General features: G+C 47.9%; 2 protein-coding genes across 5 annotated transcripts in view; both read left to right on the top strand.

Moving 5' to 3' along the window:
• Positions 1 to 135: 135 nt before the first annotated feature.
• Positions 136 to 11987, top strand: LOC308068002 (C-terminal-binding protein 2-like). Of its 3 annotated transcripts, XM_080397825.1 has the most exons (10): positions 176 to 312; positions 1000 to 1079; positions 1706 to 1860; positions 1951 to 2095; positions 4488 to 4694; positions 5313 to 5527; positions 6300 to 6430; positions 6584 to 6711; positions 7277 to 7397; positions 8469 to 11987. In XM_080397825.1, exons 2-10 carry the CDS (start codon positions 1031 to 1033, stop codon positions 8635 to 8637), a joined length of 1320 nt encoding a protein of 439 aa, XP_080253951.1. In that variant the 5' UTR covers positions 176 to 312; positions 1000 to 1030; the 3' UTR covers positions 8638 to 11987. The 3 variants fall into 3 exon arrangements, with proteins under 3 accessions (XP_080253952.1, XP_080253951.1, XP_080253950.1); XM_080397826.1 differs by lacking the exon at positions 1000 to 1079 and having other exon boundaries at positions 136 to 312; XM_080397824.1 differs by lacking the exon at positions 176 to 312 and having other exon boundaries at positions 818 to 1079.
• A 141-nt stretch (positions 11988 to 12128) lies between these two features.
• KDM3B (lysine demethylase 3B) overlaps positions 12129 to 16659 on the top strand; it is a 67514-nt gene continuing 62983 nt past the window's right edge. For both annotated transcript variants that reach the window (XR_013929819.1, XM_080397812.1), the window contains exon 1: positions 12129 to 14464. Coding sequence is in view for 1 of the 2 variants with exons in the window: in XM_080397812.1 (XP_080253938.1) it covers positions 13700 to 14464 (765 nt within the window). In the remaining variant the exon portion in view is untranslated. The remainder of the gene's footprint in view (positions 14465 to 16659) is intronic.

Here is a 16659-nt window from a genome sequence, read left to right as displayed (position 1 = left end):
AGCAAGTTTGCATCTCAAACGTCTGCTGAGTACTCTTTTAGTTTGGAGAATTTAGTTCCCTATGAACAGTTCCCCCTTCTTCAGCCTCTGCCTAGGCTGGGAATTCCCTGTTGTCAAGTTTCTGAGAATTGGAGACGTCTCAGATCTTTACAGACTGCACTGCTGCTTTTGATTCTTGCCCTTCTAAGATGCGCCTCCATGCCAGAAGTGCTGAGATACAGCGACATCAAGGTGCACGCAGAGACACACTCAACTAATACCAGACGATCCAGATGAGGTGGTGGTGGATGACTAAAGGGGCAGGAGCACCAGGTAAGTCTGCCTGTGCTTTCTGTCTTCGCGTGTGGAGGGCTCAGGCTCCTGCCTCAGAGCACAGCGAGGGCAGAGGCAAGGATGCCCCCGACACGACATGGCCGGGTGCCGCGCGTCCCACGCCTGCCAGCCCAGTCGCTGCCGAATCCGCGGCCTGGAGGGAGGCACGAGGCCACGGAGCTTCTCCCGCCGCTGTGCGGGCCTGCGGGGTGGCAGAGCACCGTGACCGCCCCCCGCCCCAGCAGCGGGGCTCCCAGCGGCATCTCCCCGCGGCGGCAGGCCGCTCCCTGCCCCGCACCGGCGCTCCTGCAGTCCACGGGCAGCGGAGAGCGCCCACCCGCCCGCAGGGCCTCGCCGCCCGGCGGCCCTCGGGGGGCAGCTCTCCGGCCGGCGGCGGCGCTGCTTTCCCGCGCCCAGGCGCACACGCCGCTCCCGCGGGAGCCGCCCGGCACCGAGCCGGCTGCGCCCAGGGAGAGCTACCGCCCCGCCGCGAAGGCCTGTGGGGCGGGGCGCGGCCCGGAAGCGGAAGCGAGCGGCGCCCCAAGTTGCGGCGCCTCTGTGGCGGCTGGGCCGCTCGGCACGGGGCTGCGGCCCGGCCCTTCCGCTTCCTCCCGGGAGCCGGCGGCGGGCGCGGCTGCGCGGGCGGCGGGAGCCGGTGGCGGCGAGTGACGGGGTGTCCCTCGGCAGCGCTGAGGGGCGGCGCGGCACGGTGCGGCCCATGGACCGGCACAAAGTCAAGCGGCAGCGGCTGGACCGGATCTGCGAAGGTGAGTGGGGCGGAGCGGGTGCCGCGTGGGGCCACGCCCGGTGGCGGCCCAGGGCCCGGCGGCGGCGGGACCGGGTGCGGCGGGGAGCCTGGCCCGGCCGCCGCTCCCCCGGCCGGGGCTGCAGCGCTCCCGCTGCCGGCGGTGGGCTTCCACCCGCGCCTCTACGGCAGGGCCCCGGGGGCTCGGTGCCGCCCGCCGCCGGAGAGGGGCGGCTGCCCGTGACTGTCGGGGCCGTGGACGTACCCGCTGCGGTGCTGCCTGGGGAGGAAACGGAGCTGGTGCCCCGGGGTGCTGAGCTGGGGGGGGCAGGCTGGGGGCGGCGGGCCCGAAGGGCTCTGTGTGTAGTTTCGGCAGCCCAGGGTAAGGTGGCACGCTTCTGCGTGGGCCGCCTCTACTAGCTCGTTGCTGATAAACCATGTTTTATTTTTCCTTTTATAGTGGTGGCAGAGTTTCGTTTCCCTTCATTAGTTTCCTGTTTATTTGTTTTGACTAATCTCTTCCAAAATACTACAGTATTTATATAAATACACATATATATAGCAGAACTAGTGATGTGTCGGACAGGCAAACAAGGGTTCCAGCATTCTTGTCTTTCACATAATCATTCCTGCTGACTTTCTTAATAGGCATACGGCCTCCTATTGTGAATGGCCCGATGCCAGCACGGCCACTGGTTGCGCTCCTGGATGGACGAGATTGCACGGTGGAGATGCCCATCTTGAAGGATGTTGCTACAGTGGCATTTTGCGATGCTCAGTCAACTCAGGAAATCCATGAAAAGGTGGGGTAGAAAATTTCCGAACATTCAGATATAGAGCTCTGCCTGTTGGAGTAAGCAGAGCAGACTGATTTGGACTGGTTTTTGTTGTAGGTGCTGAATGAAGCAGTAGGAGCTCTGATGTATCACACCATTACCCTCTCTCGTCAGGATCTGGAGAAATTCAAAGCCCTCAGGGTCATTGTGCGTATTGGCAGTGGCTATGACAATGTTGACATCAAATCTGCTGCAGAATTAGGTATGATGACAACATTAGGGTTCTGTTGCGATCAGAACTGAATGTGACGTGGAACACTGCTCATGTTTTTCTGTTTTATAGCTGACTGCATTTAAAACCTTTTATGTAAAAAGATTTGGAGCTGCTTAATATCAGGCATCTTTAGGAAGCTGACCAATATCGGAACTGGTAGGTGACTTGAAAGAAAGATTCTCAGTTCTCAGATTTCTCTGCCATAGATGTCAGTGTCTTTGCTGTTTGGGATTCAGAAACCTGAATATGGTTTCAGTAAATTTTGGTGAGGTGGTTTTGGGTTGTTTGTGGGGAAAGAATTGAGCAAACTGATGTCTGAAAGCAGCCTGCAAATGCTGATGCAGGATACTCGCTGTAAATGCTTGATTAGTAAGTTTTCCTGTTAATTTTTTATATGCAGGTAGGTTCTGATTCAGCACTTTTATTATTGATCCCTTTAGAGCCCTAGGCCTGTGAAAAATCTCTGGATCAGGTGACAAAAGGCTGCTGTTCATTAAACATGGCAGTGAGACCCTTGGACCTTGTAGTCTCCTAGGTGAAGTGGATCATCTAAGTGCCCTGCCCCTTTTTTAGGTTTGTGTCAGAGATTTGAAACATTTCTTAGTGTAATGCAGATTAGATTAAGCTTAATCAAATGCAGGTATTTTTATATAAAATTGAAATAGGCATTATAATTTCCAGATCTGTAAGAACAGATGAATTGCAAATAAATGAAGAGTGCATGTTTGTCTAGTGCTTGAGTTAGGTATAAAGAGTCTTCTCACATGAACGCTTCAGCTGAATAGTCCCAAGAGTGCCTGGCAACGTCCTTGGCTCTCGTGTCCTTGTCAGCTGTTACATTTTTGGGCTGAGTTTGGAACCTAATCTGCTTCTAGTGTTCTCCTCTTAAAGTCGCCATCCATATCATTGATTCATTCGGTTTCAGAGTTTTCCCATTCCCCCTACTCCACACTCATTAACCCAAGGAGAAAGGGGTCAGAGTTCTTTTCCCATCATACTGCTGCTTGCCACTTTTGCTTTGGAGCAATAGTATGATGACTCTCATGCATGGCCGGGTTTGCTTTTTCATGGACAATTAATGATTATTTTGATGCTTAGCTAGGCCATTCAGTTCATTCTGAGGTAAGATACTGTTGCTTATGCATTCTGAATCTTCAAATCAGACCAAAGGGCCATTGGGTGTTTGCATTTTCTTATCCTTTAGCATAATACTGCATGTAAACACAAATTTGTGTCTAGCAGTGTAAGAGATGAATGCATGTGGCTTGTCTGAATGAGATGGTAACCAGTGAGATTAAAAGAAGTTAGGTTTCCCTGTCTTCCCACCTCACGTCTTCTGAGTAGTCTGTGGCATTATGGCACAATTGTGACGGATTTGATAGAGAAAAGGAGTCGAATGTCTGGGACTGTGTGTGGCCATCGCTCTCCTCGTTCTCTTTGGAGAGCATGGTCTGAGTTTAGTTGAATGTCTCCTCTGTAACTGGCTTCCAAAAGAGTGATGCATTGCTGAATTTTATGCACCCTCAACTACTGCCTATAGATTTTATTCCTAGTTTTTAGATAGGTGGTGATTTTTTGAATTAAGGATAGCAGCAGCAAAGTGGTATTTTGTCAGTTATCCACCCCCGTTGACTTTTTTTTTGTTGTTGTTTAATGACCAGATTTTGTTATAGTGTTCCATCTTTCCCTTTCCTGACAGTAATTTGTGCTTCCAGGACTTTAACTCCATTTGCATTAGTAATTTGCTTGATAGTTGTAGCTATGGGTTTTATGGTCCCTTGTGGTTCTATGTTATTGTAGAGCAGGAGTGTTATGTGTTGTTATTTTTAAATGTAACTTCAAATGGGTTTAGAGAGGCTCCTGTGGCTTCTCTCAGCGTTTAATGAGTGAGTTACTTATTGTTGCTCCTGGGGAAGCTGATGCTTGCAGTGAGCATCTGGACTGTGAGGCCTGAAAGAGCTCAACCATCTGTCTTAATTCTTTTACAGTCTGCCAGTTAATCTGTCAGGAGTATCTCTGGAATGAGTGCATCTTTTTGGATGCAGCTCTTCTAAAACAGTCAGTTTCTTGCATCACTTGTATGACCCAGTTTTCTCATTTCAGCCTGGTTTTTTGGTTTTGGTTTTGGGGTGTTTTTTCTCTCCTGGTGAGTGTGTCAATCAAATAAATATTTGTAAGGAAGGAATGGTGTTTCCTTGGGGTTAAAAAGCTGACTGGTCACATCTATGTTGCTGTAGAATGAGCTTTTGGAATGAATCCTGTGTTTCTTGGCAGTAGTTCTGGAGCACTGAATTGTCTTTCAGCACTTATGCCTGAAGAGCTCTATGTTGGTTTAGCGTTGTGATGCTAAAAATCTTATATGACCTCTGTGGCTTTGTAGGCATTGCAGTTTGCAACATCCCTTCCTCCTCAGTAGAGGAGACTGCTGACTCCACCCTCTGCCACATCTTGAACCTATATCGCCGTGTTACTTGGCTACATCAGGCTATGCGTGAAGGGAATCGAGCCTCGAGTGTAGAACAGATTCGAGAGGTGGCTGGAGGCGCTGTGCGTATCCGTGGGGAGACTTTGGGCATCATTGGACTAGGTAAGTGATGGGAACTGTTGAATTGAAAAGTGAACTGTGAAAGTTTTTGGGAACCTAAGAGTCACAGACTGAAAAAAGTGGTAACTTTACGGCTGTTCATTGTGAAACACACATAAGGAATGCTAGTGCCCTATTCTGTGATGCTGGATATCTTCAAGAGTTGGGTGTATGCCATGGGATTGGGGATATTTTTTTTTTTTTTAATTCAAATGACTAGAAGAATTGAAACATTCAGACAGCTCTTCTCGGTGACTGTTTCCCAGTGTGCTAGGTTCTGTATCAGTAACAAAGCCACCTGAAAGCTACCAATTCCTTCTCCCAAGTTCTTGTAATCAGATTATTACTGCCTCTGACTCAGAGTCCAGGTCTGGTTTGAAAAACAGAGCTCCTTCTAGGCTAAGCTCTGGCTATTGCATGGGGAAGGACTAGAATTGGCCACATGGGATCAGCACTGAATAACCTCCTCTGGATCCCTATGGCAATCCTACGGGTTTCCAGGGCTGCAGTACCTTGGGCCCTGGCAGTAAACTCCAGTGTAGGCTCCCAGTCTATCCCAGTATCTTGTCTTTAAAGTTTGTTTTACCTTTCCTTGATGATTGTGGGTTTTCTTTTGTGAAGGCCGAGTTGGACAGGCAGTGGCTCTGCGAGCCAAGTCCTTTGGCTTCAACGTGATTTTCTATGATCCCTATCTGCCGGATGGAGTGGAGCGATCCTTGGGTTTACAACGAGTAGGAACCCTGCAGGATCTACTAATGCACAGCGATTGCATCACATTGCACTGCAGCCTGAATGAACATAACCATCACCTCATCAATGACTTCACTATTAAACAGGTGCAGCAGGAGCTTGATTTCCCCCACAGAGCACTGTGGAAATGAATGCAAACAGAAACTGCTGCTTTCACAGAGGCTGAGAGCGTGTGAATCCTGCTGCCTCTGTCGTGTGCCTCCTGCTGCCTTTGGAGGCTGGGAGCGTGTGGATCCGGGTGCCTGTGCTTTGTGCTGTATAGAATTCCGTGTTAAGAGGAGAATAGGATTGGCTTTTTTTGCCATTTATAAAGAATGTCTTAGGTGATTCAATAATTTCAAATTACCTTTAAAATGTATAATTGACTCTGCTGGTTAGAGCCAGATGTGGTGTGGCTGGGACTGCATAAGTTTCTTTACACAGCTCTGCCAAAGTCTCTCTGCCCAAGCCCACTGCAAAGTCAGTCTCGGGCTCTACTCCACTAGACTATGAATGCTTTTCAGTGCTTTGATGAGAGACACCTGGACGTTGTAGTCCAGTTTTGTATAGCTGGATACTTGATTCATGTCCTCTTTCTTTTTTAATGTAGTAGGATGAATATGGAGTGCAGAACTTGAGAGTTCCACTTTTGCCCTTGTTGTCTTGTGATTTTGTTTGTTCATTTTTAAAGCAAATTTCTCAAGAATTGCTTGCAGGCATTTCCCCTGTCGTTAGCTTTGCAGTGAGAGCACTCCTAGTTCGTCCAGGCCTCATCTAATCACTGCAGGCTCCTGCTCATTTCCAGTAGACTTCCCAAGATTCACTTAGCTTCCATGAAAAATCTCATTCTCAACCCACTTAATATCTTTCTTCTTCCAGATGCGCCAGGGCTGCTTCTTAGTGAACACAGCCCGGGGAGGGCTGGTAGATGAGAAAGCCTTAGCACAAGCCTTGAAAGAGGGGAGAATCAGAGGAACAGCATTGGATGTGCATGAGTCTGAGCCTTTCAGGTAATGTTGCGCCTGCATGCCAGCTGCTATCCTGTGACTCGTCTACACTGGATGATTCTTTTGGGTTTTTGTTATTTGAGTTACAGTGATACCTGAGAGGACAGATGGGGTTATCACATCTGTAGAGAAACTTTTTTTTTTTTCCCCTAACAGCTTTGCTCAGGGGCCCTTAAAAGACGCACCCAATGTGATCTGCACCCCTCACACTGCCTGGTACAGTGAGCAGGCTTCCATTGAATCCAGAGAAGATGCAGCTAAAGAGATCCGCAGAGCTATTACAGGTAATGAGGAAGACTCTGCTCTGCAGCTGCTGCTGAATTAGTATTCTTTTGTTAGTTCACTGCAAGGATTATGCTGATTGTTCTGAAAACTTGGACTCAGTAACTGGTTTCGGTTTCTGGAACTGGAGCTTAAGTTGGTGATTGTCTCTTTGCCTTCTGAGAATCTTTTGAGTGGCACTTTCCCTCTCTAGGAAAGGGAAAGTACCTTGTAAAGCCTTGTACCTAGTACATCTTCCAAATCATTTGCAATCGTTCCTTGGATGGTTCTACTGCACACTTTTTTTTCTGGAGTAGTACATACTGTCTCTTGGGAGGTGAGGCTTGGCAATTGCAGTTTGTGGCCAATAATGCCCACAAGATCACCAAAGTGGGAAGGAAGGGACTGTTTCTTGTCTTCTCCAGACACCAGTTGCTCAGAGGCAAGTCTCCCCTGCCCAGTGTTACCCTGTGGAGGTAGACTGAAAAGGTCTTGCACATTTCCTTTCTACTTTCCTTTGTAAATGTTTCAGGGAATGAGCCCATCCTACTTGTCCTGGATTTTTTGTCATTCTTGGCATTCTTGCAGGTCACATACCTGATGCTTTGAGGAACTGTGTTAATAAGGAGTACTTGCTGTTAGCAGCTCAGTGGTCCAGTATTGATCCTGCAACTGTCTACCCAGAACTCAATGGAGCTGCGGCTTACAGGTGAGACATGCAAGTTACTGCTTCCAAGCGTATGTTCCTACTGAAGTAGGCCAACTTCCCTCTCTGGGTTTGAGAACTGCTTGTACCTGTAAGCAGGTATGTTTCTGTTCCTATGTACTCTCTATATGAGCTCTTTCCAGAAACTTAAGAGCAGCAGTTCTGAAGCTGTACTAGGATTTAACCTTTACTTGGTCATATTCAGCTCCAGCTGCATACTGGTTAATTTTTCCAAGTCATTGCAAGACCTGCCCGAGACATATCTTAATGTAAGAAAGCCTGCTGGGTGCCTGAAAAGAGGTCTGGATCTTAACATTTAGAAGAAGTTGTGCGTGTCATTAGAACTGCATTAAAAAAAGCACAGTTCTTACCTGTAGCCCAAATGCAGACTATTAAAGAGACGTTGTTCATCATATTCGGGCAGTGGCCTAATAGGGCATGTTTCAGTATTTCTGTTACAGACCTGCCAAGTAATTGTGGGTGGGTTGCTTCCCTTCTGTTTTTTCTCCTATCTGTAAAGTAGGAAATATATTATCTACCCTTCTTGGAAAGATCTACAGAGGTTCAGATGTATTTATGGAGAAGGCATAGGGAGGCAAAATGGAAGTAATGGAAGAGTAGTTCACTAGCAATTCATGAGTTTCACTCTCCTATTTTTCATCTTATCTCTAGCTGTTTTATTAGTTCAGCTCCTTACTTTTTCTATCTTAGAGCCCAGTGAAGGATAACTGGCAGCTTGCACTCCTGCTGATGGGGAGGGAGTTTCCAGCCCTTCAGAGTACCATCATATAGTGCTTCACACTGTTTTTCACCAGAGACAAATTTTGTACCTGTCTTCCAAATGCTTAGTATGTGACCCGAGATTTATCTCTGCCTGTCTGAGAACAGGTGTCATTTGGTGTTAGGATATAACTGCTACTTTTCAGCTCTGGAGACTTTTCCTGTGTTCTGTCTCCAAGCGTTTTTGTTAGAAAGAGGGATTTACGTTCAGCAGTTGCGTGAGGGCACGGCTCCTTTCCCCTTGTGCAACTGTGTTGGACAAGCTTGTAACTTCTACGTTTCTGTTGGTTTTAGGTTTCCTCCAGTAGTGGGAGTAGCCACTCCTGGTCTACCAGAACCACCAGTAGTGGAAGGGATTGTAGCTCATGGGATCCCTCCTGTTTCTCACTCTGCACCGCGTACCCCTTCCCCAGGAGAGACGAGCAAACTGGATGCAGACAGAGAGATTCCTGCTGACCAGTAGCAGCATCTTTCTCTCCTCTCCACTGGCAGCAGAAAAAAGTAGGAGGGTATCTCCTCCTCGGACCTTCTTTAACACCCTACAGAGACTTTCCTGTTCATACAGGACGGGAGAATGCATTTCAGTACTGGCAAACTTTAGCTCTTGCCTTTATTTTGTAACCCTTTAGTTTTAATCTTTCAATGAATCTTTTTCCTTCTCTGGGGCAGGGCAGCAGTGACCTTGCCTCCCTTTGGAAATACTTGGTTTAATGAATGAGTTTTCCCATGTATCTGCCTCGGTTGTCTGTGCCAGGGAACTGTCCTTGTGCACTTGAAAATAGAAGTGGAGCTGTCTGACCAGGGATGGCCCTCAGTGTTCCTAACCCCAGACTTAAGTGCACACTTTTCAGTTGTGACTTGTAGCTTAAATTTAATTTGGCTGAACCTCTCCAAGTGTAGCCATGGGGAATACTAGAAAAATATTAGTGAATTGGAGAGGTTGTGACTATTGTCTTTATTATGCCCTTGGTAGAATGCAGCCTAGGCTCAGCTCTATGTATTACTTCGCTTGTTTTAATGAAGGTTTCCTGTGAGAACAGACATAGCACAGGCATTGCTAATTCTTGGCCATACAAAGATTTGTCTATGCAGTAGTAGGCCTGAAGTTAAAAGTAACAGTCTTCAAAGCCAGCCTTGTAAATAATTTGGAAGGGATTAAAATGTCATCAAATGTGTTCTGGTGGCCACTGTGTTTGTGAGGCTTCAGAATAGTTCACCCTGGAGTCTGTGTAACTTGAAGAAAGAAAGGGAATGCAGAAATGGGAAAAACTTGCACTGGGAGACAGCAAGTAGCAATACCTTGCAGCTGCAGTTGCTGGTCCCTCACACACCTCACATACCTCACAGTCTAATGGCATGTTTATCCACAAGGTATCTATCATGTTAGAATTATAATGGTGGGGGTTTTTTTGTTGGGTTTTTTTGGGGGGAGGGGGGTGTGTTGGCATAACTGCATCAACTAGAAGTAACATACCACTTGTCTTTGTGCTGATGAAGAAGGCAGCTTTTAACAGTTGACCAAATTACTTTCGCTCTTCTAGCATGTACTGCATCTGCAGTAGTGGGTAGGGGAAGACAGTGGGGTTTTTTTTACAGGAATGAGCTTTGTGATAACTAAAGGAGAAGGAACTCTCTTAGCTTGTCACCTGAAGCCAAGGCAGGACTGTTGCTCTCAATTCTCTCCCCATTTCCCAGATGATTGAATATGAATTGCTTCTTTGAGGGGTATGGAATCTTCAGCAAAACAGGTTCCACAGATTTTCCTTAATTCCTAATCCTCCTTTAATTTCATCTTGTTACACTTTAGTCATAGCCTTTCCATGCACAGGATGTAACAATTCTTGATTGTTCACATTGTGTGGGTGTATTAAAGTAGGTGCTATGTGGGAGACATACCCTATCTGTGAGTTTGTCTGCCTCCCTCGATTTTTCCCTCTTTTGTGTGTCTGTGATGGGAAGCTGAACAGCTGGGAGCAGACTGGAAATACACCTTGAGCTGTGGACAAAATCCTCTGTTTAGGCTGTTTACAGTTTGGGAAGCTGATGAAAGCTTTTGGAGTCAGTAAGCTTTCAGATTTTTTTTCTCCAATACTGCCTTCATATAATGGCTTACTACTGATACATTGAAGTGATTCATTCCTTTCTTTTCCAGGCCCCCCAGCAGTTCAAGAAAGGAAAATAGGAAGGAAGTAAACTTCAGGTGTCTTCTTACAGATTTTACACTTTAACTGTTTAGCATTAGTGAGATGGTACTAGTTCTCTAGTGCTGAGTATCTTTTTGATAAGCTATTTGTCTTGGTGAAGGTTCTTGGCTTCTGTGTTTTCATGAATGATGCTGATTCTACTTAAAATTCATATACCTCCTTGGCTGCTCAGGTTTAGCAGATCAGGCTGGGACTGGTGGTAGGCATAAGTTACAGGAGAGCTTTTTCTGACCAGGAGCCTAAAGCTCAGAAGCATGTTGATTGTAGCTATACCTAAAACAACCAGCAGCACTTTCCTGCGTTCTCTAATCTCTAGGAAATCAAAATTTTACAAGCTACTAGCTCAGAAAGCTGTTTTTCTGACGGGCAGATGGGGAAAAGTTTTCAGGGACTGAGAGCTCATCTTCTGCCCATTGCCACATTGGGGAAGTAGTCTGCCAATACCTACTCTTTCCTTATTTGCTGCTGAAAATTCCTGCCTACTTAGAGGTTCAGGTTTGAGATTATTTTGTGGTAAGGGGCGGCTTCTAGTTATGAGCTTTGTGAATACAGAGGATCAGAGTACATTGACCTTGTCTCTTCCAGAGCACAATGCAAGATAGATTTATTTTTTTTAAGAGGCAACATTCTTTTTTTTTCTTCTGAACTGCAAGTATCTATATAGATTAGTCAAACAACTGAATATAGGAAGAGTGGAAAGATCTCATTTGGGGGACACTTGAGTTTCTCAATTCTTATTTTTGGTACCTAGATATACCGGTGACTAGTAAGCATAGGAATGAAAAAATTGGTATCATAAGAAATGTTTCCAGTTACGGGTACTAAGGAGTTGAAGCTGATAGCATTGTAAGTGGCTCTGTTCTATCCAACACTCTGCAGGCTTGTGATTGGATATGAAGGCAATTTTCCCTTTGATTAAAGCCACAGCAGAAAATGTTGAGGGAAAAATGAACAGAACCCTTATCATGACCTCAAAGAAGGACTCTTTGTGCTTACAGGATTACTCTGCTTGTATGCCTTTTGTACCTCTGCTTATAGACTGAACCTATTATCACCAGACAAAGGCTGTTCTGAACAGATAGCTCAAGGAAAAATTTACCAGTACTAAAGTACCGTGTGGTCTTCTCCATCCACTGAGTGCCAAGTCCTTTGTTAGCACTGTCTCCTGTGTGATACACTGACTTGCAGTTCCCCCTCCCAAACTTAGGGCAGTATACAGAAGTGGAAGGATTTTAGTTTTTTTTTAAATGCCTTCCTTCAGAACTAGTGCAGAGCTTTAATCCCAAAGAACAGAAGTCTCCCAAGGTGAGGCAGGAGTGCCCTAGCTGCACTAATCTGCTTACAGGAGGTGCTCCCACTGTCCCAAGGTACATTCTGTTTGTCAGGGTCACTGCTGCTGACCAGCTTTTTTATAGAGGACTCAGAGTTTCAGAAATATATTTTTGTAGACAATGACTAAACTGTGAAACATTGAAATAAAGCATGTAAACAAAAACTTACAGCACTGTCCTCTGTACAGATGTTTTTCTCACTTCAGTTCTCTCCTGACTCATTAGAAATGTTTGATTACTTCTTGGATATATTTTAATAAAGTTCTCCAAAGAACATGGCTGCTGTCTATGGAAGGGGTGGCCTTAAATATAGTATTGAAGGGGAGGGTTGAAAACCTGTACAGGTGAGTGTGCATCGGTCCTGCTTTTCTCATATTAGGTAGGTTGGATCTTCCGCACAGTCACTCCCTGGATCAGCCACTCTGGCAAATCACTTTCATTGGATTCTGGAGCACTGACTGTTAGTCAAACCTGTGACGGTGGCAGGCTGGAGAAGAAGCCATCTTCAGTGGTTAAGGGACAACCGGATGTAGCCTGTTGGTTACTTATGTGACTTCTCACAAGTTGAAATTGTGGTAATTGGATTTGCAGCAGCTTCCTAAGTGTGTAGTGTAAATACACATGTTTAAACAGCAGTAGCTGCCTTCACCCTTTTACAGTAAAATAGCATTTGAAACTAATACACAAAATTAGCCCATGAAACTAATTTTTCCAACATATAAGAATAGCTGGTGCAACAGAATTAGCATAGAAAAGTGTTGGTTATTTCATAAATTCAAGTTCACATTTATGGCCTATGTTTCCTGTGTTGATCATTATTGAAAGTTAGGAACCCCCTTCCTATTCTTGTTGGATTATACCATTATTTGTCTAGCTGGTGCTGTGTGCCTTTGGAATATCCAGCATCACTCAGGAGATGGGATACAGGAAATGCTGCCCTGCTTTATCATAGCAATTTCAGTCTTGGAGCTGGGGGAAGGTGAAGGGGACACAGGACCACTTGGAATCTTTCACATGGTTGTCCTGTTTCTAATACCTAGTTGATGATACTGTTTGAGTAAAGAAACTTAACAGAGCAAAGCCTGCTCTTCAAAGAATATAGTACTGATCCTGGATATACACCATGGCAATCACGTAGATACAAAATACAGTGGTTCTGCTACCCTTCAGTAATGTTTCACGTAGGTATTGGCTCTTGTACTTTAAAAAAAATTAGGGCAGGAGGAGTTAGTAAAGCTAGTGGCATGTAGTAAATCAAAACTCAGATGCTATACAGCAAAGGAGGATAGAACAGAGTTCTGATGCCACTAATGATTGTTCTGACGTTCTGTGTAGTTGCTCAGAATACCAAAGGCAGAGTCTGCTTCCAAAAAAGTCTTTTGAACTGTCTCTTTGTGCTACAATTTGTCTTCAAAGGTGTTCAGTATTTTATCTGTGTGCCATGTCAGGCCTAAAATCACACCATAAAGAGTACAGCTAACGAGATGAAACAATGACGTACACTTCTGAGGACAGGCACATTGTCCAAACTGCTATCAGGCATCACCTCACCCATTTCCCAGTACAGCGAACTGCATCCCGCTAACTGGAAAGTAACAAAGATGAAATGTTGCCATCTACTGAAAACATCCTGGCGCAACCATTTCGAATATGGGAATGTGAAAGCAAGCAACTTGCCTTTACTGCTGCTAATTCAGTGTTAAATGTGACTCTTTCACGGTGAGGAAACAGCACACGCACAAGAACATCCTTGTTCTGGTATGGAGTAGAGCATCTGCTGCTCATTGCAGTTTCTACCGGCGCTACTATGTCTTTACTGCACCAGCAGAAGGAGATGTAAATTGCGCATCATTTCCCTCACAGCGGAGGATTCTGAAGTATCTTGTGGTTGTTCAAGTGTGTTGAAAATGAGCAGGCTTAGCGTACGGCACTGTTCTACACGAGAACTGTTCGGATGTATTAATCGTGGCGGCTGCAAACCATCAACGCAATGCCTGTGTGTTCTCGCCTCCCGCACCAGCGCCCCGCAGCAGACCCAGCACGCTTCGCACTGCTGGTGCCGCTCCGGAACGTCCAGCCCGGCTGCGGGGGCGGCCGCATGCCTCCCGCCGCCCCCGCCCCGGGGCTGCTGGCGTGTTTACCTCGCGGCCGAAGCCAGGCCTGCCTCATCTCCGTGACAAGTCCCGGCTCTGGCCTTGGTGTTAATGGCAGGCCCTGCCGCGGGAGGGCCGCCTGCTGCGGCTGCTGGCCGGCTCCGCCGCGGGGCTTGCCCCTGCCGGCGCCCCTCAGCCGCGCCGCCGCTCCGGCTCCTGCCGCGGGGCCTGGCCGCGGCCCGCCCGGTCCCGCCGCCTCCGAGCTCTGGGCCGGCTCCCCGCTGCTGCCGGGCGGGGTGGCGCGGGGCATTGTGGGGCAGAGGAAGACAGGGGGGAGGCTGTGCGGGCGAGGTGCATGCCGGGAGCGGGTCGGGCGGTGCTCGGAGGCCCAGCGCGGGGCAGGCGCTCGCTCGGTGTCTCGCGGCGGCGGCGGCGGCGGCGGCGACCGGTGGGCTCGGGCCGGCGGCGGCGGCGGTTCCTGCCCGGCGGGGATGGCGGACGCGGCGGCCTCCCCCGTGGGGAAGCGGCTCCTGCTGCTGCTGGCGGCGGGGTCGGGCGAGGGCGAGGCGGTGGGGCCGGAGCCGGGGCCTGCGCTGCCCTCCCGGGCCTGGCGGAGCGGGACGGTGCGGGCCATGAGCGGAGCCGTGCCCCAGGACCTAGCGGTGAGGCCCCGGTGGTGGGGCGGGTTGGGCCGGGGTGGGGCGGGGCGGGGCGGGTGGACGCGACCTGGGGCTGGGGCGACCGGGAGCCGCGGGCGGGGACGCCGCCGGCCGGGCCGCCCGCGTGGGCCGCGGCCTCCCGGCGCCGGGCAGGGCTGCGGAGCGGGCGAGGCGCCGGGGCCGGGGCCGCGGGGCACCGCCTGCCCCAGGCGCGTGGCGGCGGGATCGGGCCGGCGCCCTGCGCCCTCCCTGGGGCGCGCTGCCCGCCGGGCTTGCCGGGACGCGCGGCGGGCCGAGGAGCGGCGGGCCCGGCCTGCGGCGGCGGAGCGGCCCTGCGGGCTGCCGGGGCGGCGGCTGGGGGCGGCTTACGGGGGAGACCGGCGCCTCCGGGCCGGTGCCGCGCTCGGGTGCTGGTACGGCGTTTGCAACTTGCAACCTCGGTTCGTTGGGCTTTTTCGGGGAGGTGTTAAGTATCCACCATCCGCCTCGGTGGTGCCCCGATTTAGAAGGCATAACGTCGATTCCCTTCTGTCTCGGATTTTATAGGGATCTGTGCTTCGTGTGGTGTGTTAAACGCTCTAGCAGTTGTCTGGCTTATCTCCAGTATAGCGCAGTGGGGCGCTTGGGGGGACATCTTAAAAAGATACCTGTGCTGTTTCCCTTTCGTGTGTCAGCCCCGCGTGCTCTCGCTGTGCGGGAGGGCATGCTGCTGGGAGCTGCGGCTGTCAATGACCCGCCGCCTGGGGAGCGTGCTGCTGGGAAGAGTTTTGTTGGTTCTCTTTGCTATTAGCTGTTTAAAAACCTTGTTGTTGCTGTAAGTTCTTGTAGAGTTCCAACTTCCCAAAGTTTCTTTGACTTCCTACAGCGATGCTGCTTTCTTTGGGTTTGTTGTAGAAGTGCAACCAAGGGCTGCCAGTTGGAAGTAGTGTGCTGGTTTTGGCTTTGCTGCCCCGGGTGGCCTGGCGCCCTATGCCTGCAGTTGAGAGCTGTGCTGATCCACTGTAGTTGCTCCCTTATTTGTTTGAGGAGAGGGAAGAAACCCCCAAAACATGCAGAAAGGGGATCTTCAAATGGAAAATGGGTCAAACATCTGAGACTCTTAAACATGAAAATGTGCTCCAGTTATTAAGATCTGGTCTGGAGAGCTACTCTTGTAGCAGACTGTTTGACATGTATCATTAGTACTCTTGTGTTATGGAATAATTAAATTCCAAATATGAGTATGATGTAATGAATTTTTGGTGTGCCTGACCTTATTAGTGTTTTGGTGGACAGACTGGTAGAGTGTTGTCTTTTTTTAAAATCTGTGAATCTGTCCAATAAAAAAGTAGTCACTTGTTTCCCAGTTAGTCATTGCTGTCCAACCATGTGATACCTGTTAGATTACCTAACAAAGTAAAAATCAACTTCTGTACTTGATAGCGTGGGAAGAATGGGATTTTTACGTGTGGCAATTCATTACCTTTGCTCAGCACTACAGTTCTTACCCTAGTTCCTCTCATCAATAACCTTCCACTTAGTACAGTTACAGTGATGCAGCTGTCTCTAACAGTATATGTCCAGATCTGTACAAGAACTCTTAAATGTGATCTCTGAAAAATGTGCCTTGAGTATTTTACACAGTTCTTCAATGTGGAATGCTTGGTGTTGTCATGGAACCTTTCATGCATAATGAACACTGATTTGACAATGATAACGATGTATGATCAGAAAAATAAGTCGTCTTTTTAAACTCATTCTGCCAGAAGAAGTGACGAGTTGGCACCAATCAGTCAAGTGCAGTTTAGGAAATACTCATCTGAGGTAAAGTAATAATGTTGACTAGGTCTGAAAAAGGCTAGAACAAAATGTGTTGTACTCTTAGGGTTACTTAAGTCTGTGGTTTCTCACGGTATTCTGTAAGGATGGTTTCACTTACTAGCCCATAGTCTGATGTTGTGTTTTTAGAAATACAAAACTGCAGTTGAATATCTACATCTTTCCAAGGCAGAAAACTCAGGAATAGATAAGAAGTATAGAACTTAAAGTGTTTCAGAAAACAGCAGAAAAATGCTTTGGGTTGTTTTTTTTTTTTTGTTTTTGTTTTTTTTTGTTTTTGTTTTTTTAATGAGGAAGCTGTTAGTTATTCTGGTGGAGTAAAGCCTCTGGTTTTGCTTTTATTTTTTCTCCCTCTGTATAAATTTGATTGTAGAGAGTAG

The sequence above is a fragment of the Falco punctatus genome, assembly GCF_963210335.1.
Source record: "Falco punctatus genome assembly, chromosome: 8".
In the NCBI taxonomy this organism is placed as follows: domain Eukaryota; kingdom Metazoa; phylum Chordata; class Aves; order Falconiformes; family Falconidae; genus Falco; species Falco punctatus.
This window is presented reverse-complemented; position numbering and strand designations above follow the sequence as displayed.

What these genes read in the sequence shown, in the direction of transcription:
- LOC308068002 (XM_080397825.1), top strand. Translation starts at nt 1,031, where the DNA reads ATGGACCGGCACAAAGTCAAGCGGCAGCGGCTGGACCGGATCTGCGAA. An exon ending in CTCAGGAAATCCATGAAAAG is followed by an intron (nt 1,861 to 1,950) that starts GTGGGGTAGAAA and finishes TTTTTGTTGTAG; the next exon opens with GTGCTGAATGAAGCAGTAGG. An exon ending in ATGACTTCACTATTAAACAG is followed by an intron (nt 5,528 to 6,299) that starts GTGCAGCAGGAG and finishes TTCTTCTTCCAG; the next exon opens with ATGCGCCAGGGCTGCTTCTT.